Raw genomic sequence first — 19,776 nt, 5'->3', positions numbered from 1 at the left:
TCAAAGAATAGTAGTTCAGGCTGTTTGCTACAAAAAATGAAGCAGTTTTAATTCATACTTTGAGTATGGCAGTAGCTTTCTGTTTTTCAGCCTTTTATTTTTTAAATCCTCACCTGAGGATATGTTTTTTTTAATTGATTTTTAGAGAGAGACAGAAACATTGATTGTGAGAGAGAAACATTGATTGGTTGCCTCCTGTATGCGCCGACTGGGCATTGAACCTGCAACCTTTTGGTGTACAGGACAATGCTCCAACCAACTGAGCCACCCAGCCAGGGCTGTTTTTTAGCTTTTAATTCCTCCCCCTACCCCCAGCTGCCATCCTTCAAATTATTTCTGGTTTAATCTTTTTTTTTTTTTTTTTTTAAATCTTTATTGATTTCAGACAGAGGAAAGGAGAGGGAGAGAGAGAGAGAAACATCAATGATGAGAGAGTCATTGATTGGCTAGCCTGCAACCCGGGCATGTGCCCTGACCAGGAATCGAACCCCAATCACCTGGATCCTAGATCGACGCTCAACCGCTGAGCCACGCCCGGCCGGGCTCTGGTTTAATCTTAAAGAGCGCTTTGTATCTTATTGTACCACTACTTTAACACTTCCAAGCTATTCTGACTGGCATTTATAGCCTGCAACAATTTGACCTCTGCCCTTGCTGTCCGAACTTACTCTCACCTCTGTCTCAAAAGTCCCTCTCCTCTACCCAAGCTGATCTCCCCACTATTCCTTGAATGCGCCTAGGGATTGGCAGCCTACCACCTACAGGCCAAATTCGGCTTGTCGCACCTATTTTTGCCCCATCCATTTGTTTACATGTTGTCATGGTTGCTTTCATGCCACATGGCAGAGTTGAGTAGTTGTGACAAGGGACCACCTGGCTCACAAAGCCTGAAACCTTTACTACCTGGCCCTTTACTAATAATGTGCGCCTACCCCATTTTGTCTTTTAGACTCTATCCAGATCCTAACCACTTTGGTTTTGTTAGATAATATTGATAACTCATATCACTAAAGTATGTGTTACAGCACATGTTTTCTGGACTATGTGTATATAATTTGCTTAACTTTTTGATGAGTGGTCAGCTTGTTTAGCCTATTATTTTATGTCTGTTCTTGCCAGTGAGTTGTAGAAGACCCTTTATGCGGAAACTGTATCTTAGACATCTTTGGTATACTCATAGCACACACTGTGCAGGGCTATTGGTGGTTATTAAATTTAGATTGACGGTTTATTAGTACTCAGGTGTTTAAATTTCATAAGGATATGTGAATTTTACTTGCACTTCCTAGTGTACCTTATGTTTGGTCAATCTGTCAGTTCACAGTTCTTAGGGTAATGTTTTTAGTTTCATGGTTAGATTTTTTCCTTTAGCAGAATCAATTTCTCAAATGAAATCTTACAATGAACCATAACATACAAAAGAGATAAAATAGGCTCTGCTCCCTTAGAGATGTGCTGCTCCACCTAACCTCCCCTCCGTCCCTGTCTGTTACCCAGGGTTGCCTCTAGGCCCCCAGGTATTTCCACAGATCCCTGCAGTCTATGAAACAGTTTGAGCATGATTGCATTTCCTAATTTTAATTTACAAGCCAGAGCTAAATTAACCACTTTGTAACCATTGATAATTGAGCAGTAATTGGCCTAAACCAGTAAATGCTTTGATCTAGCTACACCACCCTCACCCCCTTCACCCTGCCCCTAGCCAAGTATGTCTTACTCAGGTTGTTGTGATTGCTTCAAAATGGCTCGTAAGATTTGGGAAACCCTAAGATTAGTTTTATAGTTTGATTACACCTTGGTAGAAAAGACAACTAAAGCATCTTCTGATAAACAAATTTCCAAACTTCTCTGCAGTTTCTTCTTCTAGGGCCAGGATTTGAATTATGTGACTTCCCACAATTCAGTCATTATTCAGTAACCAGTCTTTTATCGTAATCTCAGAAAGATGCCATGTTCTCTTATTTTTGCCCATTCTACAAACAATAAAGTCTTTCTTTTTTAATAAAAAAATACAGTGGAATGTCCTGTTTGCGGGGTTAGTATTTTAGAAGATCACATCAATAAGCATTTGGACAACTGTTTATCACGTGAAGAGAAGAAGGAAAGCCTCAGAAGGTAAGAAACTTAAACATAACTGTTGAGCCACTTTAGCTAGGTGCCTCTTGTGGTTATAAACTTGGGCAAAAAATATAATGTTCATTGTATCCTAGTGACCAATTGTCCAAGTCCCTCTCCCACTTGCTCTTTCCTTTACTCCTGTTAGTTGACTCTTCCATTCCCAAATATAATTAACTATTGAATTTACCTGCTAATAAAATTTGACTTAACAAGAAATTAGTGACTTAGGATTAATTTTTTTAAATTTGTTTTCTTAGAACTACTAGAAAGCCCTTTAGCTAGAGAAAGCAAGGTTAGACTTTGAATATATAACATATACAGTCTCTTTGGTTCTTAGGATGCTGAGAAGTTTTACAATTTTAAATAAAGCTTTTTCAAAACAAAATTTTTCCCCAAATAGGCAATTATATTACATATATTAAAAGGTACAAAAGGGTATGTGTGAAATGGAATGCTCTCTTGCCCCAGCCCCAGCCCTCAGCCACCCAGGTGGCATAACTAATAAGTTGTCAGCTTAGTGTTTGCACCTAGAATTCTGTTTTGCCTCCCTTATACATCAAAGTCACAGTAATTTGTTTATGTAGGCCACTATTATGAATAGGAATGAAATTTGAGTCAGTTATATTGCAGGGTGTTAGGAATCAGTGGTTAATGAAGATAAGAAAGCAGAAGCTGCAAATTAGAGGAGTCTGGTGATGAAGGAAAGAAGATCGATGAGATGGTTGTTTGAGAAGGGAGTAAACATCAAGATCAAAGAAGATGCTATTTTTAAAACAAATTTGTTAAGCCTTCAGTCTCTCTCCTCTCACTGTCTCCAGGGAGGGAGCATAGAGATGAAGAATCCAGGAATGAAGTTGTCCTTGACGTGTAGAAAGAACCCTTCCTCTGAAATGGGGGTGCAGAAGGGGAGAATAGGTGATAATTCAGAGAGATTCGGAAAAGGAGAAGAGGGGAACTGAGGAAATTAAGGCTACCTGGGAGCGGGGGCAAATAGAGTGATTGGCTCTGATATTTGGTTTGTTTTGAAGAACTTGCAAGAGTATTTTCCAAAAACCATGTTAATAAGGCAGGATGCCTGGCCAGGCGTGGCTCAGTGGTTGAACATTGACCTAGGATCCAGGTGATCGGGGTTCGATTCCTGGTCAGGGCACATGCCCAGGTTGCAGGCTTGATCCCCAGTCGGGGGCTTGCAGGAAACAGCCCATCAATGACTCTCTCATCATTGATGTTTCTCTCTCTCTCTCTCCCTCTCCTTTCCTCTCTCTGAAATCAATTAAGATATATTTTTAAAAAATAATAAGGCAGGACCTTTTGTTATTATTATTATTATTGTTATTTTTTAATTCTCACCCAAGGATATGTTTTTTAATTAATTTTTAGAGAGAGAGGAAGGGGGAGAGAGAGAAACATTGATGTGAGAGAAACATCGGTTGCCTCTCTTACTCACCCTGACCAGGGATGGAACCTGCCACCTTTTAGTGTGTATAGGATGACGCTCCAACCAACTGAACCACTCAGCCAGGGCCCTTTTATTATTTTTTGTGATTAAAAATAAAATGGTGTGACTTAATTTTTATGAGTAAATAGAGTGAATTCAGGTTCCAAGGGACAAGCTCATGCCATTACAACTTACAAAAGCTCACATATACAGCATGATACTTTATTTATTGGCAGTTCTTATTGTAGTGTTTTTAGCTTGATAGTTAATATTTTTCTATAGCAAAACCTTTTTTGAAGTGAAATTGTACAGTGAACTACTACATATAAAATAGGTAAAATTGGCCATGCTGCATTAAAGTAGAGATGGACAGCCTGGGGGTTGTGCTGCTCCACCTGACCTCTTCCTTCATCCCTGCCTCTTATGCACGGTGGCCTCTAGGCCCCCATATACCTACACAAATCCCTACGCAGTCTTTTGTTCACAGCACTCCCTTCTAGTGGGTAAATTTGTTGACGAGAATAAAATTTAGATTTTTTAGGTTACTCTGTTAGTTGAGATTTGGAATAAATGAAATGGATCATTGCAAGGATTATTTCCCATAAGCCATGAGGATCTGATGACCTGCACTTCTTTTTAGAAATGTTTCTTCCTGCCTGGCTCGTGTGGCTTGGTTGAGCGTTGTCTTCTGCACCTAAAGCTCTTTGGTTCGATTCCCGGTCAGGGCACATACCTGGGTTGCACGCTTGATCCCATCAGGGGCATGCAGGAGGCAGCTGATCAATGACTTTCTCTCATCATTGATGTTTCTATCTCTCCCTCTCCCTTCCTCTCTGAAATCAATAAAGATATATTTTTAAAAAAGAAAGAAAGAAAAGGAGAAGAAATGTTTCTTCCTAAAGAAAGAGTTGGCAATACAGAAGCTAGACTAAGGAATCAGCGCTGCTCCCTTGCTTGGGCTGCTGTTTTTCTAGATGCATCCATTATATTTCCTTTAACACATTTAACTCTTTCAGTTAATCCAAAGCATACTCATCCATGTATAATTAAGTTCAAGTTCCAATAGTGGTTCCAGATCCTGCTCCTTGGGATGCTGTAGTCCTGCCAGTTGCTCTGTTGTGCAACTGAGAAGCAATGCAAACTGAACCTCTCTCTTAGGTTCGTGTATGAAACTCTACAAGTTAGTGTATGAAAGGCTCTGAGAAGTCCTACATTAAAGGTAATTGTTGGATTTTCTTTAATCCAGTAATTCCTAAATTTATTTGACCCGCAAACCTCTCTGTCTTCATAACTCTTATGAAATTAGTGTTTGTGAAGATACATTTAGGGAAAACAATTGAGCCACATTTCTCTTTAAAGAACTTACATTTTGGTCCTGGGGTCTGGTCACATAAAAGAGTCTCTGACATTTAAAAAATTTTCTCCACAACACCCTGACAGGCCATATCCTCGATGTGGGTGACAACCTTTAACTCATTATATATAGATTCATATCAGAGTTGATTCAGAGAATGCTCTTTCTTTTGATGTCTTCAGATTCTGAGGACCCTTAAATGTATTATTCAGTTCCACTAAATCATGGAAGAAAGATCAGTGTCATTTTCATGTTTTGGGAAACATTTATCAGTCTTCATATTTTAACATTCTTGGTAGAAATTGTTGATTTTTGCTGGTGCTTTTCATTGTAATGCCAGTAACCATTACAGTTTTCCATTAGGATTTCATAGTCATAAGTTTAATCATCTACCTTGATAAAATAAATGTTTAATGAATTGTTCCTTGCAATGTGCTTATATAAACTACAGAATGTTTCAGCTCTGGCTACCTACTGTGATTTTATTTAGCCATAATCTTATCAGTCTCGTTGAGTTCAATAGGCCGTCTGCCATTATAAGAAGAGCAATTTTCAGAAAAATGTAATCTGTTGAGGGTTTATAGGTCTTTCTACAGTTAAATAGTTATCTCTGGCTTTTAAACTTTATTGACAGAGCACAAAAGAAATAATTTAGCCAGGGAATGACACTGTTGGTTAGTAGATAAATGTTCGGGTTTTTTTCATTCTATGTATAACTGTACCATTTCTCTCATTATGTTTTTTACTATTTGTATCAGATTTACTCTGTGGAGCCTTAGTAATATAGATTTTAGGTCTCCACTTCAGGACCAAGTGAGTTGGGGGATGGTATGGAGAAGTGACTGAGAATCTACATTTTAAATAAACTCTCCAGGTGGTTCTGAGATACACTAAAGTTTGGGTAACAGGGCCTCGTATGAACTAGTTATATGGAAGTCCTTTGTAAAATCTTGTGTTTATTTTTTTTTAATAAACTTACTGCTTTCAACTTCCTATTTTTTCCTGAACCTTTGATAGTCTCATTTAAAAATGATGACAATTTTAACAACTACCTTGAATACATATTTATTAAGCACCTAATTGCCATAGTGTTGAGTCAGGCGATATACTCAGAGAAACAGGTTATAATCAGGTTAAAACTCATTAACTAGTTCCTGTTTATAAAATTGTCTCAAGTCATTGAAACGGTTTCAATGACTTGAGACAATTTTATTCCATTTTAACAAATAATGTTCATTAACTGGTATCTTGGAGGGAGTAAAAGAAAGTCATTTGATAGGGCTTTGTTATATTTAAAATTGTAGCTTAGTGCTGATCAGTATGTTAATTATGAAAATAGAATGAAGAGCCAGGTGGTGATTTTGCTAATACACTTCTTGTAATGCCTTTTATATTTGTTAATATAATTAGGTTGAAGAGAACAAAACCTTGTTGTGTTTTTTGCTGTTGCTTTTAATTGTATTCTTTGCAAAATGATTGCCTTGGGTTTGAGGGGCAGTTTTGCCTATGGATCAGACTTTATGGTTAAGTCTATAGCTTAATACTCAATAGCATTTGTACTCTAATCATCTGATATAACAGGTTTTACAGAGATTTTTGCATGGAAGCCATAGGCGAATTTTAGGAAAAGCATGCTTTAAAGAGGTAGAGAATTTTGACTAAGTCTGTGTGATTCTCAGTGAAGTTCTCATAACATTTAATTCACAAGCCTTCCATGTGAGGCCCAAGTTTGCATCTTTAGGCCTGACCTCTTTCTGAGACCTAAGTCTCTCTCAAGTTTTGGCTGTCACTCCTCTATCTGAATGTCCCACTGGTACCTCAGATACATTTTGTTGAACACTGTCAACTTTGTAAATTTCATCTTTCTCTTTCCCATTTTTATCTTAATGATTGTGTTCTCCCAGTCACCCTGGTATTGAGTCAGAAGGTAAATTACTATTTTACATGAAAAGCATTTGATAATTCACAATAATCTTCAGTTATCTATTTTTTCCCCTTTTAGTTCTGTTCAGAAAAGGAAGCCGCTGCCCAAAACTGTATATAACTTGCTATCAGATCGCGATTTAAAGAAAAAGCTAAAAGAGCATGGATTATCTATTCAAGGAAATAAACAGCAGCTCATTAAAAGGCACCAAGAATTTGTACACATGTACAATGCCCAGTGTGATGCTCTGCATCCTAAATCAGGTAAAGCAATAAAACAATGAGTTACGCTTGCCCTGGATAAAGCCGTTTTTGTAACTCAGGGATTATAAACCATAGAAAAAATTTTAATAGATATATATTTGAAAATAGATACGACGTGCAAATGTATTCCTTCAGAAGGTACTAGAATGTACTGTGATAAGCCAGCCTTTATCTGAGCCAGTCTCAGCCCCCATTCCCTTCTCAGAAGCAGTCACTGTGCCAGTTTCTTTTCTTTTTTTTTTTTTAAATATATCTTTATTGATTTCAGAGAGAGGAAAGGAGAGGGAGAGAGAGAGAAACATCAATGATGAGAAAGTCATTGATTGAGCCCGCAACCCGGGCGTGTACCCTGACCAGGAATCGAACCCGATTGCCTGGATCCCAGGTCAACGCTCAACCACTGAGCCACGCCCAGCCGGGCAAGTTACTGTGCCAGTTTCTTACGTGTCTTTCCAGAGATAGTGTGGGATAAAGAGTTGGTCTAGAGAGCCTGGGTTATACTCCCATCTTTGCAGCACTATGACTGGATGACTTTGGGCAAGTTCCTTAAGTTTCTTATTATCTCAGTTTTCTCATCCATAAAATAAGGGTTATGACACTACCTACTTTATAGTGTTTGAGAGGAATAAATTAAAAAACACGTATAAAATGCCTAGCATAGTACCTTAGCAAGTAGTATTCAATAAATGTTACCATTATGATTATTATACACAAACATATGTCCTTGATCACTTGTTTTATAAAATTGTTAGTTTACATAGTCATATGCCACATAACATTTTGGTTAACAATGGATCGCAGATAGGACATGGTTTCTTAATATTATGATAGAGGTGAAAAGTTCGATTGCCTAGTGATGTCGTTGTCGTAATGTCGTGTATCATAACCTCGTAGTGTAACCTCGTAGTGTAACGCATTACACAAATATCATTATGTTACAGTTACCTAGTAACATGCTTGTAGCCTAGGAGCAATAGGCTATACCATCTAGCCTAAGTGTGCAGTAGGCTGTATCATCTTGGTTTGCATTAGTGCACTCGATGTTTGCACGACAGAATCACCTAGTTACATTTCTCACAGCGTATCCGTTAGGCAGTGCATAACTCTACTCATTGTTAAATCATTTGTTCTTTTTATTTAACCACGCACATATTTTCGAGTCCCTTCAATTATCAACCTATATAAAATTGCCAATTAAAAAATTATAATATGCAAACAGAAAAGTACGCAACTTAGGAGTGTATTGTTTGGGGAATTATCATGAAATAGGTTTCACATAGGGCAAATGTATTTGTAACCACTACTCAGATCATCACCAGCATCCCAGAAGCCCCTGTCCTCTCCCAGTCACTACCTCATTCATTCTCACAGATGTCCACCGTCTTGACCTCTAACACCGTTTATTAATTTGGCCTATTTTGGCCTATGTTTTGTCTTTATAAATGGAATAATAGATAGCTTATGTATATTATTTTGAGTCTATCTTTATTTGTGCAATGTTACATTTTTAAGATTCATCCATGTTTTTGTGAACATTTGTGATTTTGTTGTTGCTGTAGAGTATTCTGTGTACATATATCTCACTATCCATTCAATGGTTGATGGGCATTTGGATTTTTCCACTCTTTGGCTTATAAGAATTATTTTGCTTGGAATAATCTTTTCTGTGTCTTCTTTTTTTTAAATCCTCACCCGAGGATATTTTTTTGCATTGCTTTTCAGAGACTGTTGAAGGGAGGGGAAGAGAGAGAGAGAGAGAAACATCGATGTGAGAGAGACACATTGATTGGTTGCCTCCTGCACACTCCCCGACCTGGGCCAGGGATCGAGCCTGTACCCGAGGTATGTGCCCTTGGCTGGAATCAGACCTGGGACCCTTCAGTCAGCCGGCCAGTGCTCTAACCACTGAGCAAACCAGCTAGGTCTGGATTTGCTTTTTAAATTTAATTTGACAAGATACGCCGTTAAATTGTAGGGTTTTTGTTTGTTTGTTTTTTAAATATATCTTTATTGATTTCAGAGAGAGGAAGGGAGAGGGAGAGAGAGAGATAGAAACATCAATGATGAGAGAGTCATTGATCGGCTAGCCCGCAACCCGGGCATGTGCCCTGACCGGGAATCGATCCCCGATTGCCTGGATTCCAGGTCGATGCTCAACCGCTGAGCCACGCCCGGCCAGGCAAATTGTAGGGTTTAAGCCATTATTTTATTTAATCTCTTTGGTTGGATGTAAGTCTGCCATCTTGCTCTTTGTTTTCTATTTATTCTACTCATTCATTGTTTTTTTCTTTCTTTTGGATTGAGTGTTTTTTAGTTTTCCATTTTATTTCCACTATTGTCTTATTAGCTATACCTCTAATTTGTTTTAGTGATTCTGGAGTTTAGCATGTGTATCTTACCACAGTTTACCTTCAGATAATATGCTACGTAAGTAATGTACGGACCTTCTGACTCCCATCCTTTGTTTTATTGCCGTCATAGATTTTTCTTCTGTGTATGTTATAAACCCTGTAATACCGTGTTACTATTTTTGCTTTAAACTGTCGTTTTCTTTTAAATAAAATTTAAAAATGCAAAAATCTATAGTATGTGCCTACATATTTACTGTTTCTGGTGTTCTTTATTTCTTTGCTAAGATCCAGGTTTCCATTGGATGTCATTTTCTTTTGCTCTGAAAAAAACTTATTCAATATTTCTTGTAGTACAGATGTGCTGTTGAGACAAATTCTCTCAGCTTATATTTGTCTGAAAAAGTCTTAATTTTGCATTCTTAAAAAAAATCTTTATTTGGAAATAATTTCTAACTTAAGGGAAAGTTGAGACACTGTTGTAAAGAACATATACATACCCTTTGCACAGATTCACCTATTAGCATTTGCCCCATTTGCTATATGAATTACTGTTTTTTCTCTCTGTGTATGAATGTATATGTGTTTGTGTGTGTGTATCTTTATACACACATATTTTTTTTAAATCTGAGAATAAGTTATATAATCTTCACTCTATTCCTAAATACTTTATTGTGTATTTCCTAAGAAAAAGGATATTCTTTTATTGCCACAGTATAGTTATCAACCTCAGTGAATTCAGCTTTGTTACAGTACTTTACCATCTCTGTTCTGGTTTCAGCAGTGGACCCAAAAATGGCCTTTGTAGATTTTTTCCCCCTCCTGTACGTGATCCGGTTTTGGATCACATACTGCATTTAGTTGTAATATCTTTTTAATCTCTTTCAACCTGGAACAGTTCCTCAGTCTTTCTTTGTCTTTTTATGACATTGGCATTTTAAAAGAATACGCTCTTTGTTTTTTCTCCCAAGTAGAATGTTTCTCATTTTGACTTTGTCTAATATTTTCTTATAATAGCATTCAGGTTGCGCATTCCTGAATGTCGATGAACTCCTGGGTTAGGCTTAGACGCCTTCCTGTATTTGGTTTCAATACTATATGAATACTCTGTAAGTAATGTCCTGTCCTTTTCAGAGTATCAGTCATATCCAGAGGTTTTTAACATCTTTGTGCACCTCATTTGTGATTGCAGGTATGATCACCTTGTCAGTTTCTCCATTATAAAGTTTCTCCTTTGCTACTTAGCTGTAGAGAGACATTTTAATACCATATAAATATTCTATACCTCATTAAAACTTTATGTTTAGCCTTCTTTGGTAATTTTATCTTTTCTGTGATAGTTGCAAAATGATGATTTTGTAACTTCAGCACTCCTACATTTGCCAGTTTCCGCTTGCCATGATTCTGGAAACAAGAGCCCTGTTGTTTTGTTTTTTTTCTTTGGGATCAATGTAGATTCACATATTTATAACTTATTGTCATCCTTAATTATTCTGGTTTTATGCTTTTCCAGATCTTGCCAGTGGGAGCTTCTTTATGCTAATTCCTGGTCCTCATGACATGCCCCATTGTGTGTGTGTGTGTGTGTTTATTTTTTATTTTTTTACTATTTCTAACATAATAATCCTGGAATCGGCCATTTCCCTGAGGAGCTCTTTGCTTCTTTTTTTGGGGAAACCAAGATATGGTGCCTTTGCTTCTAGGCTCTTTCAACAGATGGAGCTCAGGAATATATTCATACATAAATGTATGCATGCACATGTAAGTCCATTTACACTTGAAATCATGAGCACACACTAATACCTCTACTTTGAATCTAACCTCACAGTGCTCTTTGTTAACTTTCTCTAGTCCATATTTGTATTTCCCTTTTTCCACAGGGAGAATCTTCCCTCCCAACAGCATCAGCACGTTTATTAATTTGTTTAATTCTATAATCTAAAATACTTTCAGAATTGCTCCATCTGTACTACTACACCACTGCAAAACAGACCTACCTATGTGAAAGAATTCCGGGTTGTTGTAGTTTGTTTTTGTTTGTTTTTGTTTGTTTGTTTTACTATTCCCAGCCTTCCCTCCTCCCTCTTCCCTCCTCCCTGGCCTGGACCAAGGGTATATAGTCAGATACTGTGGTAATAAGTTCCTTTTTATCTCCTTTTATTGTGGTTATATTATTTATTTGAAATATAGTGGGTCTCATTTATTTTACTTTGTTTCCAATTTCTGTTATTGTTATTTAGTAACCCTCTTTTCAGTACAAGAAATTAATAACTTAAATGTAACATTTAAAAAGATGTATTTTTGTAATGGATCTATTGCTGTCATAAAAGTATTACATATAATAGCAGTTCTGTTTGCTTTTGTTTCAAGAGTGTTCCTAATTGCTTGTTGAAGCATATTTGTGATGGTAGCTTTAAAATTCTTGTCAGATAATTCCAACATCTGAGTCATCTTTAGTGTTGGCATCTGTTGTCTTCTCATTCAAGTTATGATTTTCCTGCTTCTTGCTACAAGAGTTTTTATTGTATCCTAGACAGTTTGAGTGTAATATTATGAGTTTCTAGGTCCTATTTAAATATTCTGTTTTAGCAGGCAGTCGCCCTGTTTTGGTTTAGCACGCAGATCCTGGCCTACTTTTGTGGGTTGTGGTTCTAATGACAATTTCGTTTTCAGAGCCCATACAGTGTTGTTCTGGTGTCATTTACTTGCTACCTGGAGGCCACTCTGAAAACCTGGTATTCCATACTGTGGTTCAGTTCTCGGACCTTTTGCCATATTCTAGACATTTGGTCAGGGGTGTGTCCAGGATTTCCTGTGCAGGTATAAAGAATGCTTTTCTCTAGGTTTCTTCTTTTTCAGATCTTCCCTTCAAGCAGTAGTTGAGAGGTTGAGGGTGCCATCTGCCATCACTGGCTGAGGAGTAGAAGTCTAGGCTCCTCACTGGGTCTCCACTGACACTGTCTTGGCTGGAGAGGAAAGCCTGCCCCAGGCCTCTTGCTACTGCTGGGCAGTTATGGTGGGGAGGGGGTGGAAGTCCACACTCCCCACTTATTCTCTGATGATGCTGCCTGGGACTGGGAGCATCAGCAGTGCTCAGCTGAAGTTGATTGGATATTGTCAAAAAGATTTCTCATCTCCCCCTTTCACAGTCCTTTGCTTAGAGAGAATAGGTTTTCCCATGGGGCTTTTCCCACCCCTGTGTGTGTTGGTGGTTCTGGGTCACATGCTTCACCAAAGCACAGTCTTGCATATATAGAAGATAAAATAAAATTTGGTGAACTCTCGGTGGTGTTCCTCAAATTATTAGGTCCTTAGTTCATTTTCCTCTTTCCACTTTCCACTTTCAGAGTTCTGTCATCATTGTCTGTTATGTTATAGACAGGGTGTTTGGTTATTCTTATTGGGGAAGAATACTAGAAATGAGAAGAGAATGAGGCCAGTCCCTCTTGTTTAAAACCAGAAGTTCTTGTTTATGTATTTTAAATTTCTGTTTTAGGTGCAAACACATTTGGGATTATGTCTTCATGGTGAATTGAATGACCCTTTTGTATAATTTCCCTCTTTATTAACATTCATTGTTCTGAAATCTCTTGTGCCTCATAATAATATAGCTTTTTCAGGGTTTTTTTCTAAATTAGTATTTATATGATACATCTCTTTCCATACTTTATTTTGACCTATCTATGCCTTTTATTTAAAATGAGTTCTCTATTGAAAGAATATAGTGTGGTCTTTTTTTTATCCAGTCTTCATTTTCTGCTTTTATAATATTAGTGCTTTTATAATATTTGCATTTACTGTACTTATGATACAGTTGGCTTTAATCTTAGCACATTACTAGTTGTTTTCTATTTGTTATATTTACTATTGGCCTGTTATTTTACCTCTTTTTCAAAAAGTTTTAATGGTTGCCCTGTGGTTTGTAGTATGCACCTTTAATTATTCACAGTCTATTTCCAAATAATATACTACTGCTTCATGTGTAGTGTAAGAACTTTACGACAGTGTACTCCCAACCCCTAATTCTGTGTGCTATTGTCATGAATTTTATATATTTACATAGGCTGGTAACATCACATTGCTATTGTGTTTTTTTAAAACATATAATTAGTAGTTAAAAATAAGAATTCCCTTCGTTTTTACTATTTCTAGCACTCCTCATTTCTTGTTAGAGACAAGTTTCTGGTTTTATATTTTTTCTGCTTGAAGAACTTTCTTTAACACTTTTTGCAATACAAGTCTGCTAATAATACATTCTCTTCATTTTTGTTTGCCTCAGAAAATATTTCTCTTTTACTTTTGAAAAATATTTCCATCAGTATAGAATTCTGGATTGGCGAGGTTTTTATCCCAACACTTTAATTTGGTCACTCCATTGCCTTCTGGCTAGAATAGTTTTTGATGAAAAACATGATGAAATGCTTGAGAGAGAGAGAGAGTGTGTGTGTGTGTGTGTGTGTGTGTGGTATACCGCTTTTCTCTGTCTGGCTTTAGGGTTTTTTCTGTGTGTATGTATGTTGTTGTCATTTTGTTTTGTATTTATCCTACTTGGTGTTCTTTGAACTTCATGCATTTCTGGTTTGATTTCTTTGACTATATTTGGCAAATTCTAGCCATTAGGTCTCCAAATATTGTTCTCCCTTTTTTCTCATTCTGGGATGTCTATTACATGTATGTTAGACTTTTTGATATTGCCCCACAACTCTTATATGCTCTGTTCTGCTTTATTTGTGTGTTTTTTCCCTTCCTGTTTCCATTTGGGTAATACCATTAATCCCATTTCAGGTTCACTGATTCTTTCCTTAGCTGGGTCAGGTTATCTCTGTAAATGTGCTTTTTTATGTCTAAAATTCCTATTTTATTATTATTGTCTCTCCTGTCATGTACCATCTATTCATGCATGTTGTTCATCTTTTCTACTAGATATTTTAGTGTAATAGTTATTTAAAACTCTAATGTGATAGTTCTAACATCTGGGTGATATCTGAGTTTGGTTTTGTTATGGTTGGTTATTTGTGTGATTGTTCATATATTTTGTAAATTTTGGTTGAAAGCCAGACTTTTTATGTGAAAATCTAAACACTGAAACAAATAGTATTTGTGTCTAAAAAAATGGACATGTCTCTTCTGCTAGGTCTTTATTATTATGTGGGATTTACTTGCTTTGGGTTTTGTTGTTGCTGTGATTATCCTCAGTTTACCACCAGTTTCATATCCCTTGTGTTTTAGGTTGGTGTCTGAGTTACCGGAAGTTAGTTTGTTTTTCAGATGTTCCTGTATCGCTGGCACATAGGATTTCCTTGTGAGCCTGTGCCTCAGAGTCTCTCCATGCTCACTTTTCTCCTGGTGGTAGATTATTGTTATTTGTCCTTGGCTTACTGGTAGGAGCATGGGGTCATTCTCTGTTGTTCTATTTTAGCCTCATTCTCAGGCAGGCTCTTTGATTCTGGGTCTCAGGGGTGGGGCTCTGTGTGATCCTGTCCCTCCCCTAGTGGCTGGGGACCCCTAGTGGTCTGGGCCCATGGTGGTTTCCTGAACCTCGTTCAGGTTTTGTTTGTTTCCTTCTCCCAGCAACAGTGGGTCATTTACCTTTGCTCTGGGGACTACAGTGTTGCTGACCATCCTGCCGTGGCATAATGCTTTTGTTTCTTCAGGATTAAAGATCCGGTGGGGTTTCATGTGTTTTCTGCAGTGGGGGGCTGTCCTCCTTTCCCAGGCCTGGATCTGGAGGGATACCTTTTCTAATTTCCTGCCCTTCCCCCAGTAGTTCTTGTGAATATTCAGTCCAGTCTATAGACAGTAGCTTTGGAATAGTTGTGACTCCCCTTGAGTCTAAGCTTCCCAGGACTTTTATACTTTTGTGATGGTTCACCCTTGACCTTTTGCAATTCACCAAAAGTTTAGCTGAAATCTTCTTACCCAGAGGTAGGTTGTTCCCAGCCTTTCTCCTATGCACTGCTGTAAGTCAGCCAGTTTTCAAGACCTGCTCCGTCCTTGAAGGCACCTGTCTTTCCTTAGATTTCAGGCTAGTGGTTTGCCCTGTGACTTAGCTCTGATAGATGCAAGAATAAGTTACGGTTCTATAGATTATCCAGTGTTTTCTACCGGGTGTATAATATCAGGGAGGCAAAAGGTACCTGGCCAGTGTGCCTTTTATTTAAAACAAACTTTAAATTGAGGTAATTGCATTCTTAAATGATCCTCTGGGGACTTGGTTTTGTAAAAAACTTTAAAATGGGGATTATATCAAATTTATATAAAAGTGTAGTGAAGAGTGTGATTCCCCTCATATACTTATTATGCCTAATGTCTGTCATCTGTCATTTACATTCCTCCTTCCCATGGATTATTTTGAGGCAAATTTCAGACATAGTATCATTTTGTGTATAAGGGATTGTAGATTTTTATTCTATACCATATATTTTTTAGTTTTAATATGTTGACTTTGGAGGCAGAGAGATAATGCTTGCAAATGCAATGCTATTTTCATTCCGAGGCATTTATATATGTGACAGTATATTCCAGATCTCTAATGTTTATGATTGGTAACTGCACCTGGAGGCAAGGCCATTTTCTCTCTGGTATCCTGTAGACCTTTATCTCTCTTTGAAAAGTGGCCTGTTGTGTATTGGAGTTTAAGTGGATATCCCCTAAGAATTGAATTCACACTAATAAATTAATTTTCGTATTTCATTGAGACTGCTATTTATACCTATATACTCAAAGGAAAGAACACCGTGACTTTATTGTATTTTTCTGGTTATATTTTAAACTGTTTAAACTGCATATATAAGTTTTAACTGTTATTTTTTTAACTTTTTATTTTGAAATAACTTTAGACTTACAGAAAAATAATAAAAATGGGACAGAGTGTTTATGCATACCCGTCACCCAGCTTCATTGTTAACAACTTACATGACCATAGTACAATGAGCAAAACCATGCAATTAACATTGGCTGTATGTCTTTATTTTAACAGCTGCTGAAATAGTTCAAGAAATTGAAAATATGGAGAAGACTAGGATGCGTCTTGAAGCTAGTAAACTCAATGAAAGAGTATGTTACAGTCTATTTCAGTATCTGGGTAGGAATGAAGGAAAGTTGAATACCCTGCTAAAATTAAAACAAGCTGGAATATACTAGAATACATTTACATTATATATTATGATTTACCCGCAGTTCATCTTCAGCACAAAATTCTTATATATTTAGCAGTTTTCAGGCACAAAATGCAACCTTAAAATAGAATTTATTAATGAGTTATAATCCTTAGAAAAAGCATATGCCTATATATCAGGTAGCCTTTATATTGGTCCTTTCTCTGCTAGTTGCACTTGAGAAGCTATTTAACCTCTGGCCCTTACCATCTTCACCTGTAAAACTCAGGGGTTGAACTATATGATCTCTATGATCTCCTTTTAGCTCTAGCATTCTGCAATTCTATGATGGTACTGATTGAGAAATTAAGTAATTGTAGGAGTTTATGAGTACTGAATATCTGTTGAGCTTATTGAGGGAATCAGAGACCTATAATTTTCACTATTGCCTTCCTCTAGCTTGATGGCCCAAAACTTGAGGAAAGGATGCCAAAGAAGAAAATAGTCCTGTTCTATGACACTGGAAGCAGTGTTTTGGGCTCTCCCAAGTAGACTTTTTCCCCTAGACCATCCATAATGTGTTTGTAAGGAAAACAGTGGCCTTAGAGAAGTGAGCTTATAATCAGTAGTAGAAAAAAATGAGATTTTCTTTGATTTTATTACTACCTGTGTGCTAACTGTAAGATGGAGACTAATGAATCATGTAAGTACACTTCTGATCTCAAGTCTGAGATTTTAAAAAGTGGAACTAGAAATTTAACATAAGTCTTGTATTTTCCCTATATATTACATTTCTTATAGATTTGGGGACGTTAGATTGGAAAAGATCGAAGGCAAACAAGAAAATCTGCCTTAATTAATGATCCGCTAAATGTCTCCAGTCTTGTAGTTTCAAGTGTCACCTGTTGTATTAATGAATGTGAAAAAATGAGAATTGAAAATAGGAAATATAATTGATTCTTGTATTAATACTTTATATATTTTAATGGAATCCATGTTGCATTTTCTACTGATGAGAAGTAAGTAATGAGTAATATGTATACTAATTATGATATTCAAGGGAAGTGCACGGGAGTTATTTTTCCTAGGTCTGTATGAAACAGAGATGAGAGATTATTTTACTCTATTTTAAACATCCACATTTGAGAGTTTAAAGTTTATAGTAACTGTTTTCTATTTTTGTCATTTAATGAATTTTTAATTTAGAATTTTTGGATTATTTCAGATAATGGTTTTTACGAAAGACCAAACAGAAAAGGAAATAGACGAAATTCACAGTAAATATCGTAAGTTGTGTGATGCTTTCTTTATTTGCAAAGAATTTGGGTTACAGTTTTTCTATCTTAAGTAAAGTTTTAAAATAATTTTTTATATTAATGTTTGGTACAAACGTATCTTGTTAAGATAACTTAAGAGACTGAATTTTAGTTGTGTTTACTCAGACAGTGACCTTTTTTATAAGTCAGTGTGCCTGCTTTTTAATTTGTGTCTAACATTCTACTTTGAGCTTATCACTAAGCACTTTGCAAATATTAATTAGTTGCTCTCAGAGCATCTCTGTGAGTAGAAAATGGGATTAAAAAGGAAACATTTCTGCCCGGCCAGCATGGCTTAGCGGTTGAGCATTGACCAATGATCCTGGAGGTCACAGTTCGACTCCTGGTTGGGGCACATGCCCAGTTCCGGGCTCGATCCCTAGAAGGAGACGTGCAGGAGGCAGCCAATCAATGACTCTCTCATCATTGATGTTACTATCTATATCTCTCCCTCTCCCTTCTCTGAAATCAATAAAGACATTAAAAAAAAGGAAATATTTCTGACTTTCCATCCTGTCCTCAAGCCACTCAATGACAATAGTTCTGTAAAGAATTTCAGCACTTATAGCTTGCAAATTTGTGTCAAAAAGAGTTTTCACTTTATTAGGTATTAACAAAAATCCTAACTTTATTACTTCCTTTGCTTAAATGGCCTTTGTATATATCTTTCCTGGGGTTAGCACATTGCTGTTTTGTCTTTTAGGTAGCTATTATTCTTTGTTTGTTTGGTTTGTTTTTATTTTAAATTTAAATGTAAGTGCTTGGCAAACAGTAGCTAGTTAATAAATGTTTATTGAATGAGTATACCACACGAAGTGTTTTAGTTGTGCTGAGAGAATTTTATCTTCTTTCAGTTCTCAAGCTTTGAAGGGGCAGTCAGCAGTGATCTGTTTGGGGAGGCAGGATGAAGTGATAAGCAGGCTCTAAATGCAGGTGTGATGGCCTGTGAGTTACAAAGAAGGAGCAGGAGCCTGGATTGTCCACGGACTGTAAGCTGTGCCACAAAAGTCATACCTCTGTTGCTAGAAAGATAAGGATGGTGTGGTTTATTTATTTTTTAATCAACTTTTGAGAAGCCAAAGTGATTTTTCTCGAGACAGGAGATAAAGACAATCAAGTGATCACTGAATTGGCAAAACTGAGGCCTGTAACAATAGGAAACCAGAAGATTTGCATGGAGAAAAAGTAATTTAGATCACTAAAAGAGTGGTAGTTTACAAATATGCCACACTAAGGTAGAAGTGGATTAGATGCAGGCAAGACAATATACAAATATCTATTGCCCACCATTTAAATATCTAAAAAAAAGCTTTACTTTACTAAATAGGTCATGTTAAACTAATTGATTTAGCCAAAACAAACCTCAGTTTATACTTTAAAAACCCCCACAAAACTTTGAGGCACTTCTAAAGCTTAAGTGCGTTATGGTGCAGTCACACATTTTGATGTAGTGTCAGGCTCCAAATATACTATTGATTTCTTCTTTTAAACATTTTTATTAATGCTTTACATGCATGTAGTTTTGTTTTTAATTGATTTTTAAGAGGGAGGAAGGGGGAGGGGGTAGGAAAGAGGGGAGTAAGAGAGAGTGTGTCCTAGGAATCTGCAGAAGGTTCACCTTGTGTATTCATTGAGCATACAAAGTATGGTTTCTGACTTACTGTAGGAGGACTGGGACCAGGGTGGGTCTGCCCTGGCATGGTCTGTAAATAGGATTCTTCTGAGGTGTTACAGGAAAAGAATTTCCGGGACACAGGCATAGGAATTAAGTGATAGCGGCAAAATCTATTAGAGTGAAAAGAGCAGAGAGCCGGTAGGCTACAGTAGCAGCTGGTTCCAAGTCTTGTGTGGATCCTTAGAGTTTAGGAAAACTTAGAGTTTAGGAGAAAAGAAGGCAAAAAGTACATGCCAGAAAGAA

At 36.9% G+C, this 19,776-nt stretch overlaps 1 protein-coding gene across 5 annotated transcripts in view; it reads left to right on the top strand.

Annotated features, from left to right (window-relative positions):
- The window catches only part of RAD18 (RAD18 E3 ubiquitin protein ligase), a 77,421-nt gene that overhangs the window by 17,493 nt on the left and 40,152 nt on the right, over nucleotides 1-19,776 (top strand). For all 5 annotated transcript variants that reach the window (XR_014000443.1, XM_081160676.1, XM_081160678.1 and 2 more), the window contains 4 exons: nucleotides 2,016-2,115; nucleotides 6,913-7,097; nucleotides 16,425-16,501; nucleotides 17,768-17,828. Coding sequence is in view for 4 of the 5 variants with exons in the window: in XM_081160676.1 (XP_081016802.1) it covers nucleotides 2,016-2,115; nucleotides 6,913-7,097; nucleotides 16,425-16,501; nucleotides 17,768-17,828 (423 nt within the window). In the remaining variant the exon portion in view is untranslated. The remainder of the gene's footprint in view (nucleotides 1-2,015; nucleotides 2,116-6,912; nucleotides 7,098-16,424; nucleotides 16,502-17,767; nucleotides 17,829-19,776) is intronic.

The sequence above is a fragment of the Miniopterus schreibersii genome, assembly GCF_964146895.1.
Source record: "Miniopterus schreibersii genome assembly, chromosome: 15".
Lineage (NCBI taxonomy): Eukaryota > Metazoa > Chordata > Mammalia > Chiroptera > Miniopteridae > Miniopterus > Miniopterus schreibersii.
The sequence above is the reverse complement of the archived record's forward strand: the minus strand, read 5'-3'. Positions and strand labels throughout refer to the sequence as shown.